Source organism: Geospiza fortis, unplaced genomic scaffold (genome assembly GCF_000277835.1).
Source record: "Geospiza fortis unplaced genomic scaffold, GeoFor_1.0 scaffold5, whole genome shotgun sequence".
Lineage (NCBI taxonomy): Eukaryota > Metazoa > Chordata > Aves > Passeriformes > Thraupidae > Geospiza > Geospiza fortis.
Window position 1 is genome coordinate 1,999,956 of NW_005054421.1, and position 16,251 is coordinate 2,016,206.

Genomic DNA, 16,251 nt, shown 5'->3' on the forward strand with positions numbered 1-16,251 from the left:
TGTCAGAGCTGCTGGTGATGCTGACATAGGTGCCAGTGCAGTCCAAGCCCCACTGCTGAGAGCTGCTCCTGTTGATCCAAACCCTTTTGTGGACACTGGGTTTCCTTTACAAAGTAAACTTCGGGGATTTTCTTGTTGTCCTTAAAACTCAAGGAGAGGATACTTCTCGGGTTCTGTGTTGCTGGAATGGCTCCTGAGGTATTAAAGAGTCTTTTTTTCCCAGCCCCATGATCAAAGAAGAAGTTGAGGTTCCTTCGCTCTGGTTCTCAAGGTTGTTTATTTTCTCTGATCTGTTCCATTCTTTCTCTGATCTGCTGAGATCTGTCCAGCAGGTCGGGTTGTGGCACAGTCCCTGCCCTTGGGGTGGTGTTAAATTTTTATACTATGTGTACTTTATTTACAATTATTTTCCAATATCTATCACCTATTAAACTGTCAGTCTCTACTGACTGTAGATAAATTTTTATACTAAGAACTACGTGTACTTTATTTACAATAATTTTCCAACACCTATCACCTATGTTAGACAGTCTGTCTCTAAACCAATCCAGAAGTGTCATCATCACAGCAGAAGATGGAGGACAAGAAGAAGGACAGGACATGCCCAGATTCCTCCATCTTGCCTCTTGAACCCCCATTCTAAATCCCCAAAATTCTACTTTTTCACCCTGTGACAAATTAACTAGCATTCTACTCAAACTCTTGTGGCTTGTAACTCCTCACACAAAGTTGGTAATTGTTTCCATGGGCTAAAATTGAAGGCACAGGTGTTTTTGATTCCATGCCAAGGTCTCTGAGCCCCTTGCTAGGGTCTCAAGTCCTCCAGGGCAGCCAGAGGAATGTCCTGGGTTCTGACAGATACTGGCAGGGGGAGGTTCTTCATGTCTGTTCCTTGCTTTGCAGAAAATGCTCTGAATGTGACCTGGACAGCACCTGCTGCAACTAAACCTGCCCAAAGCAAATCCTCCTGCAGCCAGGGCCTTTTTGTGGTGAGCAGGGCAGCTGTGCAAGGGATGGGCTCGGAGAACAGTGCTTTGAAGAGCTACAGCCTGGAGGAGCCGCCGCTGACGCTGCCCAGCGGGCACAGCATCCACCCGGCCGTGCTGCAGGATGGCAAACGCGCCTCCGTCTTCGTGTACAAGAGGGACAGCCAGGACAAGGTCAACAAAGCTGCCAAGGTACTGCCTGGGCTGGGACACACTGCACAGCTCCCCCTCCTTCTGTTGGCAGGATGGGAATCAGTTAACGGGGTCAGACCCTTGGGAGTGAGGGCAGGAGGAAGGTGGAAGCCAGCCTGGCCATGGGGCAAAGGGGGTTGGCAGCTGCAGAGGTTGTTGTGTGCTGCATGCTGAGGGCAGCAATGTTCAGACAATGCAATGTTCAGACAGCCTTTGCAAGCTGCTGCCTCCTCCTGCAGATGCAAGTCAGGGTCTTTCTTGGGTGAATTCCACCCAAAATACCATATTTATTATGAGTAAGGCTTTTATTCTGTGTAAGATTTTCTCCATCCAGTGCCAGCAGGGAGCTTACAAGACAGATGGAGAGACAAGAACATGTAGTGACAGGACAAGGGGAAATGGCTTCAAACTGAGAGAGAGAGAGTAGGTTTAGATTGGATATAGAGGAAGAAATTCTTCTCTATGGGGGTGGTGAGGCCCTGGCACAGGTTGCCCACAGAGAAGCTGTGGCTGCCCCTGGATCCCTGGAAGTGTCAAGGCCAGGATGGGCAGGGCTTGGAGCAAGCTGGGATAGTGGAAGGTGTCCCTGCCCACGGGAGGGAGATGGAACAAGATGGTCTTTAAGGTCCTTCCAACCCAGACCATTCTGTGATTCTGTTCCATTATATTGTAAAGAGTTCTGCAGCCTGAATGAGGAAGTTTGCAGGGTGCTTGGTGAGGAGCAGGGATGGGCAGTGTGAATTCCATGAGAAAGCATGGCTAAGGGGGCAGGACTAAGCTGTGCACCTGGAGGAGCTGCCTCAGAGGAGGTCTGACACATCTTTGTTCCTGAAGCACCTGAAAACCTTGCGCCACCCTTGCCTCCTGCGCTTCCTCTCCTGCACTGTGGAAGCCAACGGGATCCACCTGGTGACAGAGCGGGTGAAGCCCCTGGAGATGGTCCTGGAGACACTCTCGGCTGCAGAAATCTGTGCAGGCATCTATGATGTGTTGCTGGCACTCATCTTCCTCCATGACAGGGTGGGTACCCCTGGCAGCATCATCAGGCTCTGCTGGGAGATGGAGGAAATGTGACCGTGTTGTACCTGGCCTTGTCTGGGTGACTCGCTGCTGATTCCTCCCAAAAAGACAGGCATGTACCCCACAGTGCTTGTAGGCTGATACTGCTAAACTTGCCTGCTTTGAAGGAGGAAGGGCAATTGAAAATGTTGTGGAAATGAGGGAACAAGCACTGAGAACACAATCTCAGTTCATGGATCTGCTTGTAGTACTTCTTGCTTTGGGGATTGCAAAGCCTTGGTGTTTGTGTACAGCTCATGGCAGAGATTGGTGTCACTGCTGCTCTGTCTGGGCACTCTGTGTTTGCCCAGGTAAATCCCAGCTCAGACTGTAGCTCTGGGGTTTTGTGTTCACAGTTGGATTTATAGTTGCATTGCAGGGGCTGTGACAATTAGAGCTTTGTCTGCTCTAAAACCCTGGCCCTCCTGCCTGGCACCTGCTGGTCACCCACAAAGTCCCAGAGGAACTGTGTGGTTTTTTGGCAGCTTTCCCTCAGACCCCTGCAGTACCTAATTAGTGCTGATTAAGATTCAACATCTTCATCTATCCCCCAAGTCAGTTACCCTTTTTTTTTGGTTTTTATGTTTTAGGGAAACCTAACTCATAACAACGTGTGTTTGTCATCCGTGTTTGTGAGTGAGGACGGGCACTGGAAGCTGGGAGGAATGGAAACAGTCTGTAAATTCAGTGAAGCCACCCCAGAGGTAAGAGCCAAGCCAAGTGCACCCTGGATGGCCGGGGGAGGATTCCTGGCCTGTGGAATCTGGCCATCTATGGGGGTGAAGGCCCAAGTCCTTCCACTTAGCTGGATTTGCTATTAAATGTGTTGGCTCACTTCCAGCTCTGTCCTGGATCTTTGCTCTGAGGACACCATTGCTATAAACTAAAATGTCCACACAAATTAATTCTCCATTAGCCAAAACACAGTTACTTTTCTAAGGGACACTGCTGGCTGGAGAGTGAGAATCTTTGCTCTTCTGGACTGATATTAAAAAAGAGCAGGAAGAGTCAGGTTTAAATGAGCCATTAAGAAAAATAATTTAAATGCCTCCTTAGCTTGTGCTGGTGGCATTTTCACTGCTTGGTAGCAGAAAGAACAATTCCTGTTTTGATTTCTGCTGAGGGATCAGCTCATGGCCCCCTCTTGGCACTGAGGGGACAGGGAGGCAGCTCATGGCCCCCCCTTATCACTGAGGGGACAGGGAGGCAGCTCATGGTCCCCTCTTAGCACTGAGGGGACATGGAGGCAGCTCATGGTCCCCTCTTGGCACTGAGGGGACATGGAGGCAGCTCATGGTCCCCTCTTGTCCTTGCAGTTCCTCTGTCACGTGAGGTCGGTGCGAGACCAGTCGTGCATCCCCTGCGAGGAGATGGTGAGTGACAGCTCAAGGGGCTCCCTGCTACCAGCAAAGAAAAACCTGGTGGAAATATTTTTACATTCATGTTGTATTTCCTCATGTCTAAATGGCATGGAAGTGGCTCTTGGATATTATCTGAGGTTTCCTTTTGTCCCTCCTCTGTCCCATCCCTGCTTTGGGAATGGTGTTGGGCACAGGTAATGCTACTTTTGAAATGCTTTGTGTTGCTTCTAAATCAGCAAAGTTTTGCAAAAATCAGAGTAGTTGCTGAGAGTGCCCAGATCACTGTGGTCCCATGGTTGTGTAACTCTCAGCACAGGCTTTTCCCTACCTGTCAGTCACTTCCTAGCCATTGAGAATCCTTGGAGCTGCCTGTGCTGAAGGAGCAGCTTCTGCTCTCTAATTACTGCCTGTTTCCATAGAAATGCTGAAAGCTGTTGACTGCCTGCATTCATCAGGGAGTTGTTTCATCATGATGGAGTTGCTCCTTTGGGTTATAAATTCCCCAGTGGAGGTTTTTTTAGCATAATATTCTACTTGTAGGGTACACAGTGGAGCTTTGGTGCTATAAAAAGAACTAGAGAGTGTATATGGTGGGGGGGTGGGAATAAAGACTTATGGAAAACACCACATATTTCATAAGCTCCTGCCTTGCTGGGGCTTCTTTTTTGTGTGTGTTTTGTTTTGTTTTGTTTTCAGTCTGCAGACTTCAAAATGCTGCCCAGCAGCTACGGGCATGCGAGGGATGCCTACGCATTTGGGACAACAGTAGAGAATCTCCTGACAGTTCTCAATGATCAGGGTGAGAATGACACTGGTTTCTTTTGCGGGTGACAGGCCCTGTGGTTCACTCCTGGTGTGGTTGAACATTCCACCTTGCTCTGCAGCTGGCAGCAGTGTTGTAGGCTCAGTGGGCAGTGTTGTTCCTGGTTTGCAGACTTTTTTCCTGTGTTCCCCTTTTCCTGTGGGGACGTGGTCAGGTGTGGCTGGAGGTCACCAGCCTGTGTGACACGAGCACTCCCAAACCTGCTCTGGTCCTGCCAAGGGTTGTGGATGTGGCAGGTGGGTCTTGAGAGCCACAGCTGAGCAAGGGCTGCCACTTCCAGCAGAGAGGCAGCAGGAAGTTTCTTGGGAGAACAGCAGCATTCCTTGGAGGCCCAGTAGCCAGGCAGGTTAGGAAGGGAAATGGAAATGCTATTTTCCCCTTCCTTTTGCACTTTTGCTACAAATAAGTTTTGTAGGGGGTGGAGGAGTCCTGAATGTATCTTGTTCAGTGTGGAGAGAGGAATCTAACTGTAGATGCTCTGTATTTCAGTTTCAGCAGATATTCTCTCCAGCTTTCAGCAAACCTTGCACTGTACACTGCTGAATCCAGACCCAAAGTGTCGCCCACCACTGTCCAGCCTATTGTCTCACGAGTTCTTCAGGTAAGGACAGGAATGTCAGGCCTCTCTTGGTCTTGATCCTGCTTTGAAGGTGGGATGGGAGTGCAGGCTTTATCCCTGCCTCTTGCAGGGATCCTTGACAAAGAGGTTCTTTGAATTAGGAAGGTGTTCCCAGCCCTCCCAAAGAGGTGCTGAGCAGCAGCCTTCAGCTGTCACCTCCTTGCTGGCACTCTTGATCCAGCAGCATTTGACTTGGGTCCCATTTGACTTGGGTCCCTCTGTCTCTTCTCTCTGCTAAAGGAGTGGTGGGGGGTTTCAGTCTCTTCACAGTGGGTGGTTTAAGCATCAATAAGGATTACACTTGACAGCTTTTGATTTTGTGCTTAGGAATGATTTTCTGGAAGTTGTGAATTTTCTGAAGACCTTAACGCTAAAGTCTGAGGAGGAGAAAACTGAATTTTTCAAGTAAGTGAAGGAACTGTAATGTGGAAGCTTCTTATTTCAGAATGATAAAGCACACTTCAGCAAATGGATTGTGGGGGGACCTGGGAAGGCTCCTGGCCAGAGGTGCTTCCTCAGGTGGCAGATTTGGTGGCTTTGGCAGAACACTGTTCACTCTGTAACACTCTGGGTACTCAAGCCAAAGTAAGAGCCCTATCAAAGAGGAGACTCTCCACTTCTCATTTCCTAGTTCCTTGTGACTGGTTTGGTGTTTGGGAGGAGCAGTCCCCGCTGGGCTCTGCATCATCCTGATGCTCCCCAGCCTCCAGAGGGATGCAGCTGCCAGTGAGAGAGTTTGCAGTAAGACTTGCTGGGTGAATTAATCATGTGGTGCCAAGAGTAAAGCTGTTGCCTGTGATGGATGTCTCAGCTGCAGTAGTGGAACATCTTGCAGTAAATCCTACTGTTGGGCTCCCCAAGAATTTTTCTTGTCAGGGAATTTTCTGTGTAATCATGGCATTATCTAGGCCTGAAAAGGGGAGAAGCTGTTTTTTTTTCTTTCTCTATATAAAAGAGCTTTGGTGTTCTCACAGAGCTGTTTGCTTGCCTATTTTATACATCAGTTATTTTTAATTAATTTGAGGTTTAAGTGGAGAAGTAAGAGGAGAATGGGGATCCTTAGCAGGAACATTCAGAGTGTTTCTCACTGTCTCTGTGTCAGCAGAGTTTACTGATGGAGGGGATGAACAGTTTGCTTAAAAATAGGGGAGTGCTGCCCTTCCATCAGGCAGAGGGGCCTTCCCAGCATGTGCACCCTTCTCTGGTCTCCTCCAAGTGTAGAGAGAAAGCAGTAACTGATATTTAGTATTTTAAAAATGAAAATCTGACAGACAAGAGCAGTTGCACAAAATTAAACTCTGATAAACCCAATCTGTTGGCCTCATTAGATGGAAGTGGTTTCAAAAGGGGGATTCCCTTTGTGCAAGGGAACTTCCCTTGTGTGGTAGGTAGAACAGCCTTTTCCAAAGCAGCAGCAAAATCCTTGTGATGGACCAGTGTGTGGAGTGAGAGGAGAACTCTCTGCTGCAGTTTTGACTGTAGCTCTTCACAGGAGATGCCAGCAGCTCTGAGGCAGTTTGATGCCCCAGCAGCTTCCTGTGCCAGTTGGATGTGCTTGTGCCAGCCCATGATCTGGGTGTGGGGTGTTTCAGGATGTGGTTCTGGCTCCTGCTCTGTGCTATCTTTGCCTCGGGCAGGAGCAGAGGATTCTCTCTGTAGGTCAGAGTGCAGACAGAGGAAAAGGCTGCAGTGGGACACTGACTCTGGATGAGTCAGACACAAAAAGGGGAAAATGATATTAAGGGAAACAGGCATAAGTGCATGGAAGGCTGCCTTGATACTAATTGCTGTCTGCTGGAATGCAGATTCCTGCGGGACAGGGTGGCTGGTTTGTCAGAGGAGCTGATAGCATCACGGCTGGTGCCTCTCCTGCTCAATCAGCTCGTGTTTGCAGAACCTGTAGCTGTCAAGAGTTTTCTTCCTCATCTGCTGGGCCCAAAGAAAGGTGACCTTTAAATACTTCCTCATCGCAATTATTCCTGACAAATTTGGAATGAATTCAGAGCAGTTGTTTCATTGGATCAAGGGAATAGTGGTGTTTCCCTAAGCAGAACAAATGCTGTAAGAGACAGAACTGGACAGGACAGTTACCTGTGCTTCCTCCTTTGCACTGCTCTGCTGGTGCTGGGAGGAGAATTAGCAATGATCCTGGTGTCACCACTCAGTAGCTGCTGGGTGAGCTGTCTGTGCTGGGTGAAGCAGCCTTTTCCCATCCTCACCTCTGTTCCCTAGAGCAAAGTGGGGAGAGCCAGACCAGCTGCCTGCTGTCACCAGCCCTGTTCCAGGCCCACGTGATCCCTGTGCTGCTGAAGCTCTTTGAGGTGCACGAGGAGCATGTGAGGATGGTGCTGCTGTCTCACATCCACGCCTACGCCGAGCTGTTCTCTCGGGAGGAGCTGAAGAACATCATACTGCCCCAGGTTAGGGACAGCACACCAGGGGGTGCTGCATCCTGGAATATGGGTGCTGTATGCTGGAATTGGGTGCTGCATCCTGGAATATGGGGGTAGCACGGTCAGGACAGACGGAGACCAAAGATCTCTGAAGCCAGGTGGTGGAACTTGTGGTTTATTGCAAAGGGCCTGGGTGCAGGGCCCTGCTGGGAGCTGCCAGCCACAGCTCAGAGCAGGCCCCAGAGAGGGAGAGAGAGGTAAAGAGAGAGAAGGCAAGAGCTTGGTAAAGAGGATGAGAGAGTGAGGAAGAGTAAAAGAGAGTGAAGTTCCTGTTACAATTCCAGAAATCTTCTGTGCTGAATATTCTAATTTTCACTAACCAATCTAATACAAGATACAGATCCTATAGCATTTACATACAGCCTATAAGAATCATTACATTACCATACTGTGTTACATTTTAAACCCTAAAAACTCCTCTTTGGACCCCTTCTGCCAAGCCAGCAGGGTCTGCTCTGACCCTTGGACCTGTCTGCAAGCAGAGGGTATTGTTTCATCAAAAGGGGATTACCTTCAGCTGGCCATGCCATTGTTTTCCAGTTGTTCAGTAACTGAGGGATCTCAAAGCTTGCTTTCATTTCAATCTCATTTATAGTTTCTATACTCTCAAAATCTTTTGCCAGGCAGTCATATTTATAAGGCTTTCCTGTTTCATCCTCCCCAACATATGGGACTTCACAGAATCACTGAATGGTTTGGGTTGGAAGGGACTTTAAGGACCATTTAATCTAATCTAACCCCCTGCCATGGGCAGGGACACCTTCCACTAGACCAGGTTGCTCAGAGCCCCATTGACCCACTAGGATCAGGCACCCTACTTAATTGGTAGCACAAAGTGGAAGGCTGATTTTATGCTCTGAAACAACATCCAGTCTTTGCTGAGGGCTGTAGGGCATTAGAAATGAGATGTGCTGCAAAAGTAACACTTGAGGAGGCAAGCAGTGCAAAAGCAGAGTTTTCTGCTGTGCTGACATCAGTGTGTTGTTGGTGCAGGTGTTGCTGGGCCTGAGGGACACCAGTGACTCCATCGTGGCCATAACCCTGCACAGCCTGGCTGTCCTCGTCTCCCTGCTTGGGCCTGAAGTGGTTGTGGGTGGAGAAAGAACAAAGATCTTCAAAAGCTCTGCACCAAGTTTCATGAAAACTGCTGATCTCTCCCCAGAAGGTAAAAGATACAGTCAGAGTGCTCTTGGGGTGCTCGCCTGCTCTGTCCAAGCAGTGTAGGCAGAATTTCTTGGATTATTAATCTGTTCCTGGTGACAGGTTAATTTAAAAAAAGGCTAATTTGCAGCCAAACTTGGATTTTAAGTTAGGTGCTATTTGCAGATACAGAATTGGTATCAGAAGAAGAGTTATATAAAAGTATTTTAAGTATACCAAATATATTGGGGAAAAATGAAATCTCTTCCTCATTTAAGAATCCCTGTAAGTAAAGCAGATTGTGTGTGTGTGTATGTGTGTGTCTTTTGTGGAAAAACTGTATTTCCTTTCTGAAGGATTTATATAGGCAGTTATTTAATATTCCCTCTGTCCTCTCTGTTCTTAAAACCAGCAAATCTCATGTTCTTCCCCCAATTTCTATTCATAGATTGGAAAAGGAATACCAACTTCCCTATTTTCTCAGCTCTCTGGAGGCTTTTCAGCTAATGCAAGTGAAGACAGTAGCCCCTGCACCTGCTAGATAACTTGGAACCAACTGTGCTAAGGGAAAGCTTCTCTGGATACTGAAACTCAGAATATTTATAACAAGGGAAAAGCATCTGTGCAACTTTAGATGTAGAGATACCAAATGAAATGCATGACAGAGATCAGTTTAAGTGCTTGCTTCCTCTTAATGTGTGTACTGGCAGCTACCACCCTTCATTAAAATCTGTGGATAGCTCACTGCATTAGTTTCTTTACATTATTTATTTTAGTAGACTGTAGTAAATAAACCACTTTGGATCACAGGGTGAAACCAGGTTTATTTTTCAGAATATACTTAAAATGAGATCTGATTTAACTATTGATAAAGAACAAAAACCCCACCTTTGTCCTCAACAGTGAGTGGTGATCTGCAAAAAGCAGCACAAGAGGCTGAGCATATGATGCTTAACGAGCTGTTTGCTCAAGCCCCTCAAAGGATGTGCCCTTAATGAAGGGCACTGGGGAGGGAGTGGGTTCTCTGTGTTCCTTGCAGTCCTTTCCTGTGGGCCATGTGTGTCTGGTGGCACTGGTGATCCCCAGCCTGGGCAGGCACAGCTGGCTGGGAACACACGTGAGCCCTGTGGAAGTGCGTGCAGCACTGGCCCAAACGGTGCCATTTTGAATTGGTGGCAAGAGGGTCCCATCACCAGTACTGATCATAGCCTGCAGCTCCCAGAAATGACCTGCAGCCACATGCTTGCCAAGCTGGCATCACTGAGCCAGGGAAATAAATACACCTGCCTTGGGCAGCTCCAAAGCATGGCCTTGGCTGCCCACTACCCACCTCACCTCAGCCTGGGTATGAGGGCAGCTGGCAGTCAGCCTTCAGAGTAGGGATTCTCATTTCTCATTCCAGGAAGCTGCTGTGCCCATGCCCAGGCATGGAAAGGGCTTTGTGTAGTGTCATGAGTTATGCTTGGAATTGCTGTGAGTGCAGTGCTTTTGTGTAAGGCAGGTACCAGGGGATTTGTGATGCGCTTGCAATTTTGGATCCAGCCAGGTGGCAAACAGCATTTTTAAAGCATCTGCTCTGATCCTAATCAGTTTATTCATTGTGTGTTTCTTGAAAGAACATCTCAGCAAAAGCTGACCATGTACAGTTGCCATAACTTTGTACTCACAGGAGCTGCAGGCAGCAGGAACAGAGGAGTATTGTGTTACATATGGATCAGGAGTTGCAGCTGTTGGATTGCTGTGCCAGGCCTCAGTGTTGTTCAAAAAGAACATTCCAGTGCTGCAGGCAGTTCAGCTCAGACTGACAGCACACCCTGTGGACTTGTGTCCTTTCTTTTCTTTTATCTTGGCAGGTTCCCCCAGTCATGGAGTGATCAATCAGAGAAACCAAACCTCTCAGCCCCTGAAGAGCAGTCCCAGCTCGTTCCCCAGCTCTGCAAATGCACCTGGCAAAAAGCTTCCTGTGCAACAGGACAATCCCCTGGCTTCACAGACAGGTAAAACCTGCCCTAGTGCTTCCTTTCAGAAATCAAGTGTTCACCAAGGAAGTTTTGCTTGAAAAGATGTGCCTTTTCCCCCATGTGCTGATCTGAAAGAGTCAGTGAACCACAGAAGGTAAAAGTGAAGGAGGGGGAGGGGGAGTGTGATCCTTAGCATCCTAGGGAATGGCTGTTTGGGAAGCTGACATACACAGACTGGGTGCCTGGACTTGAATTTGTTTTCTTATGGCAGATTCAGTGCTGTGCTTTCACCCCTCACAGCTCAGCAGATACTCTGCATTTACAGGGCAGCAGGGCAGCTCATTCTGACAGTGAGAGCTGATTCTGTTTCCTTCCATGGCCTTTTCTCAGCCACCTCGTGCTTATCAGCAATCAGCTTGTATTGCCCCAGGGCTCTGAGGTGAATTCCCTCCTCTTGCTTTCTAATCCAAGAGGAGCTTTCTTTCCAGTCAGTTACTGGTTTGTTCCCATGCCAGGTGGTGCCTGTAATGCCAAGAACTTTTAGACATAACTCCATCTCTGCCTGCACTTGGCTCTCTTTAAACGGGTGTGTAACACCTTTGTCTTCCACAGGTGAGCAAGGCACTCAGCCCCCCCTGAATGGAATTCCTGGAAGCATGAATACACTGGGGAGCAGCAGGAGCTCTTTGACTACCTCGGAAAAGCCAGCAGAGGAGTGGCCAGACTGGAGTGAGCCAGAGGAGACAGACACTGAGAAAACTGTGAACATCCAGATCCAGCCCTGGGAGCTGCAGGGCAGCACAGGACCTTACTTTGCTGATCATGATGTAGATGAGAAGCCTTGGGATGACTTTGAACCCAGGAGCCCCAGTCACAAACTGTCCTCAGGAAACTACCCCACTGTGACACAGGCTGGTGCAGCTGAAAGGCCTCTGCCAGGTACCCAGCAACTGAGCAAAGAATTCAAAAGCCTCAGACTGAGTCCCCCCTGCCATGGGAACAGCTGGAGCAATGACAAGTGGGACCATGAGGAACAACTGGGAGAAACTGTGCTGCCAAAAACCTTCCAGGAAAGGCTGAAGTCTTCATCAGAGTCTGGCCTGGGAGAAGAATTCACGATCAAAGTGAAGAGGAAACCTGTGCAAGACCCAGAGTTGGACTGGTTTGCTGACATGATCCCAGACATTAAACCTTCTTCTCCCCTCTTGATTTTACCAGAGGCAAGGACAGAAGCAGTTATTCCCACTCACTCAGGTGGGCTGTCCAGCAGAGAAGGGGACTCCCAGACTGTGCTGTTTTCATCCAAATTTGCAGCAGCTGATGTGATTGAGGTAAGAGGCTCGAGGTTTAGGTGACTGCAGCCCTGAGAGGCTCCTCAGCACACAGCAGGCACCAGGTACTGCTGTGGGCACTTGGTACAGCAAAGGGAGCTCTCTTAGGAAACAGGGAATGGACTCCATTTGTACACAAGTACTCAGGAGTTTTAGCTTCAGCTTTTACTCTGTGCTGCTGTATCCTGGAATCCTGTGATTTATTAAGGAGAGTTTGGTCAGGACAGGTAAAACAAGGCTGGATCCTGGCTGCTGAACAGACATGGTTCCATCCACAAACAGAAGGGGCTTTCAGGCACAGAGAGTGCTCAGGACTGAAGTGTTTTTTCTGACTCTTCTAGCAAAACATAATAGCATTGTAAGTTAAGGTCCAGGAAACCTGAACCTCTGGATTACAGAGTAAAGGTTTTTGGGTGTGTTGTTTTCATGAAAGAACAGCTGAAAAGTTTCTCTATTTCAGAGATGGGGTGGGTAACAAAACTGGAGTTTCTTTAAGCAGATAAATCCCTGTAGCCCAATCAGGGAAACTCCAAAGACCATTGTTGTTTCCTAGGAGGGGAGGCAGCATTCCCACTTGAACATGTAGTTCTCTTAGGGAACAGGTGTTGACTTCAAGTTGTTTTCCTCATTCAGCCTCAAGAGAGCTACCCCAGGGACAGCAGGGAGCATGGGGAGAGGAGCCTGGGCTGTAAACTGAAGTTGTTTATAACATTTGAAAGTGGCACAGTGTCCTGTGACTGTCATGACCCCAACCCCATTTTGGGGGAAGGCAGTGAGTTCTGTGTCAGTGGGAAGGGGAGATCATACTTAGTGTTAGAATAGAACCTGAAAACAACTCTTTACTAGGGGAAAGAAATCATCTAATGTACGGCATCATTTTTTTAATGGGAAGTGGGTTTGATACAAACAGGAAAAAAAAATGACTCCCTGTTAAGTCTGCTTTTGAACTACAAAAGGAATCACCTTAAAGGCAAAGTTCTTTAAGACATAAGCTGCAAATACTGACACGTCATTTTTGGGCTTTTGGCCTTGTGGATGAATGCTCTGCCCTCCCAAGCCACACAAGGCTCCTGCCTGGCTCCTGGGCTGTGCTAAGCACACAATTACATCCACATCCCTTAATCTTAATAATTTTATGTGATTCTAGGCTGAAGCTACAGGCTGGGGTGAAGAAGAGGAGTTGAACTGGGAAGATGATACAAACTGGTAACAGTTGTGAAGGAGACCAAGGCGATTGATGGTGTGTTGGATCCTGTGACAGGAGCTGCTGCTTCCCCAGTACAATGGATAATAAAGTACCTCAGCGCTGCTTTTGCCACAAGGCAGGCACTTGCTGCACAGCCACAAGATCCTGTGGGGCCTGAGCTCTTGCCAGGGATGCTCCTTCCCAGTCTGTGCCAAAAGCTGCAGGAGTGAGCCTGCACTCCAGCAATAAGCCCAGCTGTGGTGCTGCCCCTGCTCCCAGAGAGAGGACAGCTGATGGTGGTGATGGTGCTGATGTGCTACTGCAGGCCAAGAGTGGTGGGTGGAGGAGATTGATCCAGAACTCACCCCTTCCCTGAAAAACTGCTGACAATAAATGAAAGTCACACTGAGTTTCTTGGTTAATGTGCCTTTTTCCTTTGGTTTTCCTGGTTTTTTTTTTTCCCTTTCCCAGAAAAATAAAGCCCTTAGAAATGGCTCCTTTTAACTTTTCAGCTAAGAGATGATTTTAAGATGAATGTACAGTTTATTCAACTTATTTATTTCTGTTTGTATAGTTCTGTCATTGGATGGCACAAGAGGTGCTAGGAACCATTCAGTGAACAACCACAAACCGCTTAAGCACCATGATCTTTCTGCTCTTAACTGTGAAGACCAATAAAGATTATTTTTAAATGATCACCCTAGCGTGGAGTACCTGCATGTGACAGGAACAAGGTCACTGCTGCTTTTACAACAGATTCAAACCTCTCAATATTCAGAATCCAATGTCATGGAATGTTTATCTCCACACAGTAGAAGAACAAGCAATATACAAACCCACAGCTCCCATGTCCAGTAGTGTGCACTCAAACCCATCAGGCCGTGCAGGAGAGGCTGGCACTGCCCCCCTCAGTCCATCCTGGCACACAAAGCAAGTGCCAGCAGTTCCGTAGAGCACTGCCCCATGGCACAGCTTTTTCTTCTACAGCACTCCTGGCACAAAGGCACCTCCTCCCTTCCACCAGGGAGCTGAGCTGGGTCATTGTCCCCAAGGCCTGAGGAGCACCTACCGCAAGCTGTCCCTGAGGGTGGCAATGGCTGCGTGCAGAGCCTCCAGCTTCACTGCAAGCCAGCCTGGGGGGGACCCTTTCTGGAGCAGCAGCTTCACAGCCTCCACTGCTCCCTCCATGGTGCCTACTGCTGCCTTGTACTGCTCCTCAGAGGGCGGGTGACAGGCTCTTTTGGCCACAGGCTGCAGATTTAAGCAAACATGAAACATCAATTTAATACTGTACTTGAGGATCAGTCTTCATCCAAATGCAAGAAAGCCCTTAGGTGGAACAGAGCAGCAAGAGTCCCTTGTCCTGTGAGGGTTCTTGCTGCCTGGCAGGCACTACAGACCATTCTGATATCATATAAAGGGCCAGGAGTGCATGTGACCTTTTTTCTTAGGACATGGAGGGCAGCAAGACCAGCTCAGCTTCTCAGAGACTCCCCAGAACTGACAGAAATTAACAGAATCACACATACCTCTCCTGTTGACTCCAATTCTCCATCCACTTTCAAAACCTGTGCACTCCAGGTAATCATTTCTTGCTTCAGGCGTTCTGTTCGTGCTTCTCTTGTCTCTTCCACTTGCCTTGTCTGGGGAGAAAGCCCCAGGAGAGGTAACTAAACCCAGTAGCACTAGCAACCTTCACAGGCACAATTTATAGGCCAGAACAAAAGGGAGAGAGGGAGGGATTTTAACATGCAGTTCAAAGAATATTATTTCTCACACATTCTTCTGATCAATGATTGAGGTTATCTACAACTTTGGGTTAGCATCACTGGCACTTACCAGGTCTTTTGTAAATTATCTGCTTGCCAAAAGCTGCTCAACCAGACAGCCCTGCCTCCAGTTGCAGCTGCCCCTCCCCTTTCCCAATGCCACTGTTCTGCAGCAACAGCCACCTGCCCTAAGAGGATTTCTCCTAATATGCAAATGGCACTGAGATGTTGCATATGTGCTCATTTAGATTTCAGAAACTGATCCAAGAGAAATGGGGAAGGAAATGAAATTATCAAATCCTGTATTTTTAATAGGCAACTTCTTTCAAAAACAACAGTGCAATTTAATAAGTATTTTTTGTTGAAGGATAATAAATGCTTTGCTTTTGTTGAAAGTACTGGAGGACCAGTGTGCATAGGAATGGCAGTTGCTAATTCTGCTGATTAAAGCAAGTAGAGAAGTTCAACCAGACAGTTTATTTTAAAGTTACTTAATGGCCATGCAGATAATGCAAGTGTAGACCCATGCTGTGTATTGCTGATAGCAGATGTGCAGCATCAACTAAGATAGCAGTAAAATGGTTAAACAATACACATACCTTAGCCAGAAAATTAACAACTTTGTTCTTGGCTTCTTCAGAATTAAGGCACCAAGGAACAACATCTTCATGTCGTGTTTCCTGTCAAAAATGTTATTGGTCGTTCAGTACATTCATGCTAACAAGGGAACAAAATAGATGTTTCTATGACAGTCCCTGCCCTCTTGCAACCAATCTAAGCAACCAGTGCCCAATCTTTCTTCACTTCCAGCTCCTGAAATCTCTTCCACCTGCACCAGCCCCCAGCACTTTCAATGTGCAACAGCTGTAACTCAGATCCAGACTGTGCAGTGAGGAGCAGCAAACATTTGAGACAGGAGAATTTGTGTACAACAGAAGTTAACAGAACCAAATGCCTGCACCCAGAGCTGTGCTCTGCTCACCTCTGCAAAATGTGTGAATGCCTCCAGTGCGTGCTGGTGAATCAGCCAGGTCTGGTCAGCCAGCAGAGAGGCAAACAGACAGGACAGCTGGGGCACAACCTGCCTCTGCAACAGAAACAAATAGCCAGCAGTTCCCAAGTGTTAGCTGAGCATATTTCACCATCATGATTTATTGTTGAAGACTGGCTCTCAGACTGAGGGACAGATTTGAGAAATGTAAGAGTGCTACTGCCCTGTGTGGCTAAAGAACCACTGTGAGGGAGGTGACATTTTATTCTCACTTCTTGTTGCTTCTCACCAGTGAGAAAGGACTGGCATTTGAAGTATCTTGCATGCACTCAGCATGTCTTGATGAAAAATAAACCTGCTGCAGACCATTAATCCAAGAC

The 16,251-nt window shown here is 47.7% G+C and overlaps 2 protein-coding genes across 2 annotated transcripts in view; one reads left to right on the forward strand and one right to left on the reverse strand.

Annotated features, from left to right (window-relative positions):
• Nucleotides 1-903: 903 nt before the first annotated feature.
• On the forward strand, nt 904-13,809 carry SCYL3 (SCY1 like pseudokinase 3). The gene is made up of 13 exons (XM_005426688.2): nt 904-1,178; nt 2,013-2,198; nt 2,828-2,941; nt 3,554-3,610; nt 4,295-4,397; nt 4,911-5,022; nt 5,368-5,445; nt 6,846-6,985; nt 7,273-7,460; nt 8,487-8,658; nt 10,487-10,630; nt 11,207-11,925; nt 13,073-13,809. Exons 1-13 carry the CDS (start codon nt 1,014-1,016, stop codon nt 13,133-13,135), a joined length of 2,241 nt encoding a protein of 746 aa, XP_005426745.1. The 5' UTR covers nt 904-1,013; the 3' UTR covers nt 13,136-13,809.
• A 75-nt stretch (nt 13,810-13,884) lies between these two features.
• Nucleotides 13,885-16,251, reverse strand: part of CUNH1orf112 (chromosome unknown C1orf112 homolog) — a 17,551-nt gene continuing 15,184 nt past the window's right edge. Inside the window, exons 21-24 of the mRNA XM_031061658.1 lie at nt 15,863-15,967; nt 15,480-15,560; nt 14,641-14,754; nt 13,885-14,362 (exon numbers count right to left, since the gene is read on the reverse strand). Coding sequence (XP_030917518.1) covers nt 14,177-14,362; nt 14,641-14,754; nt 15,480-15,560; nt 15,863-15,967 — 486 coding nt within the window. The 3' untranslated portion in view covers nt 13,885-14,176. The remainder of the gene's footprint in view (nt 14,363-14,640; nt 14,755-15,479; nt 15,561-15,862; nt 15,968-16,251) is intronic.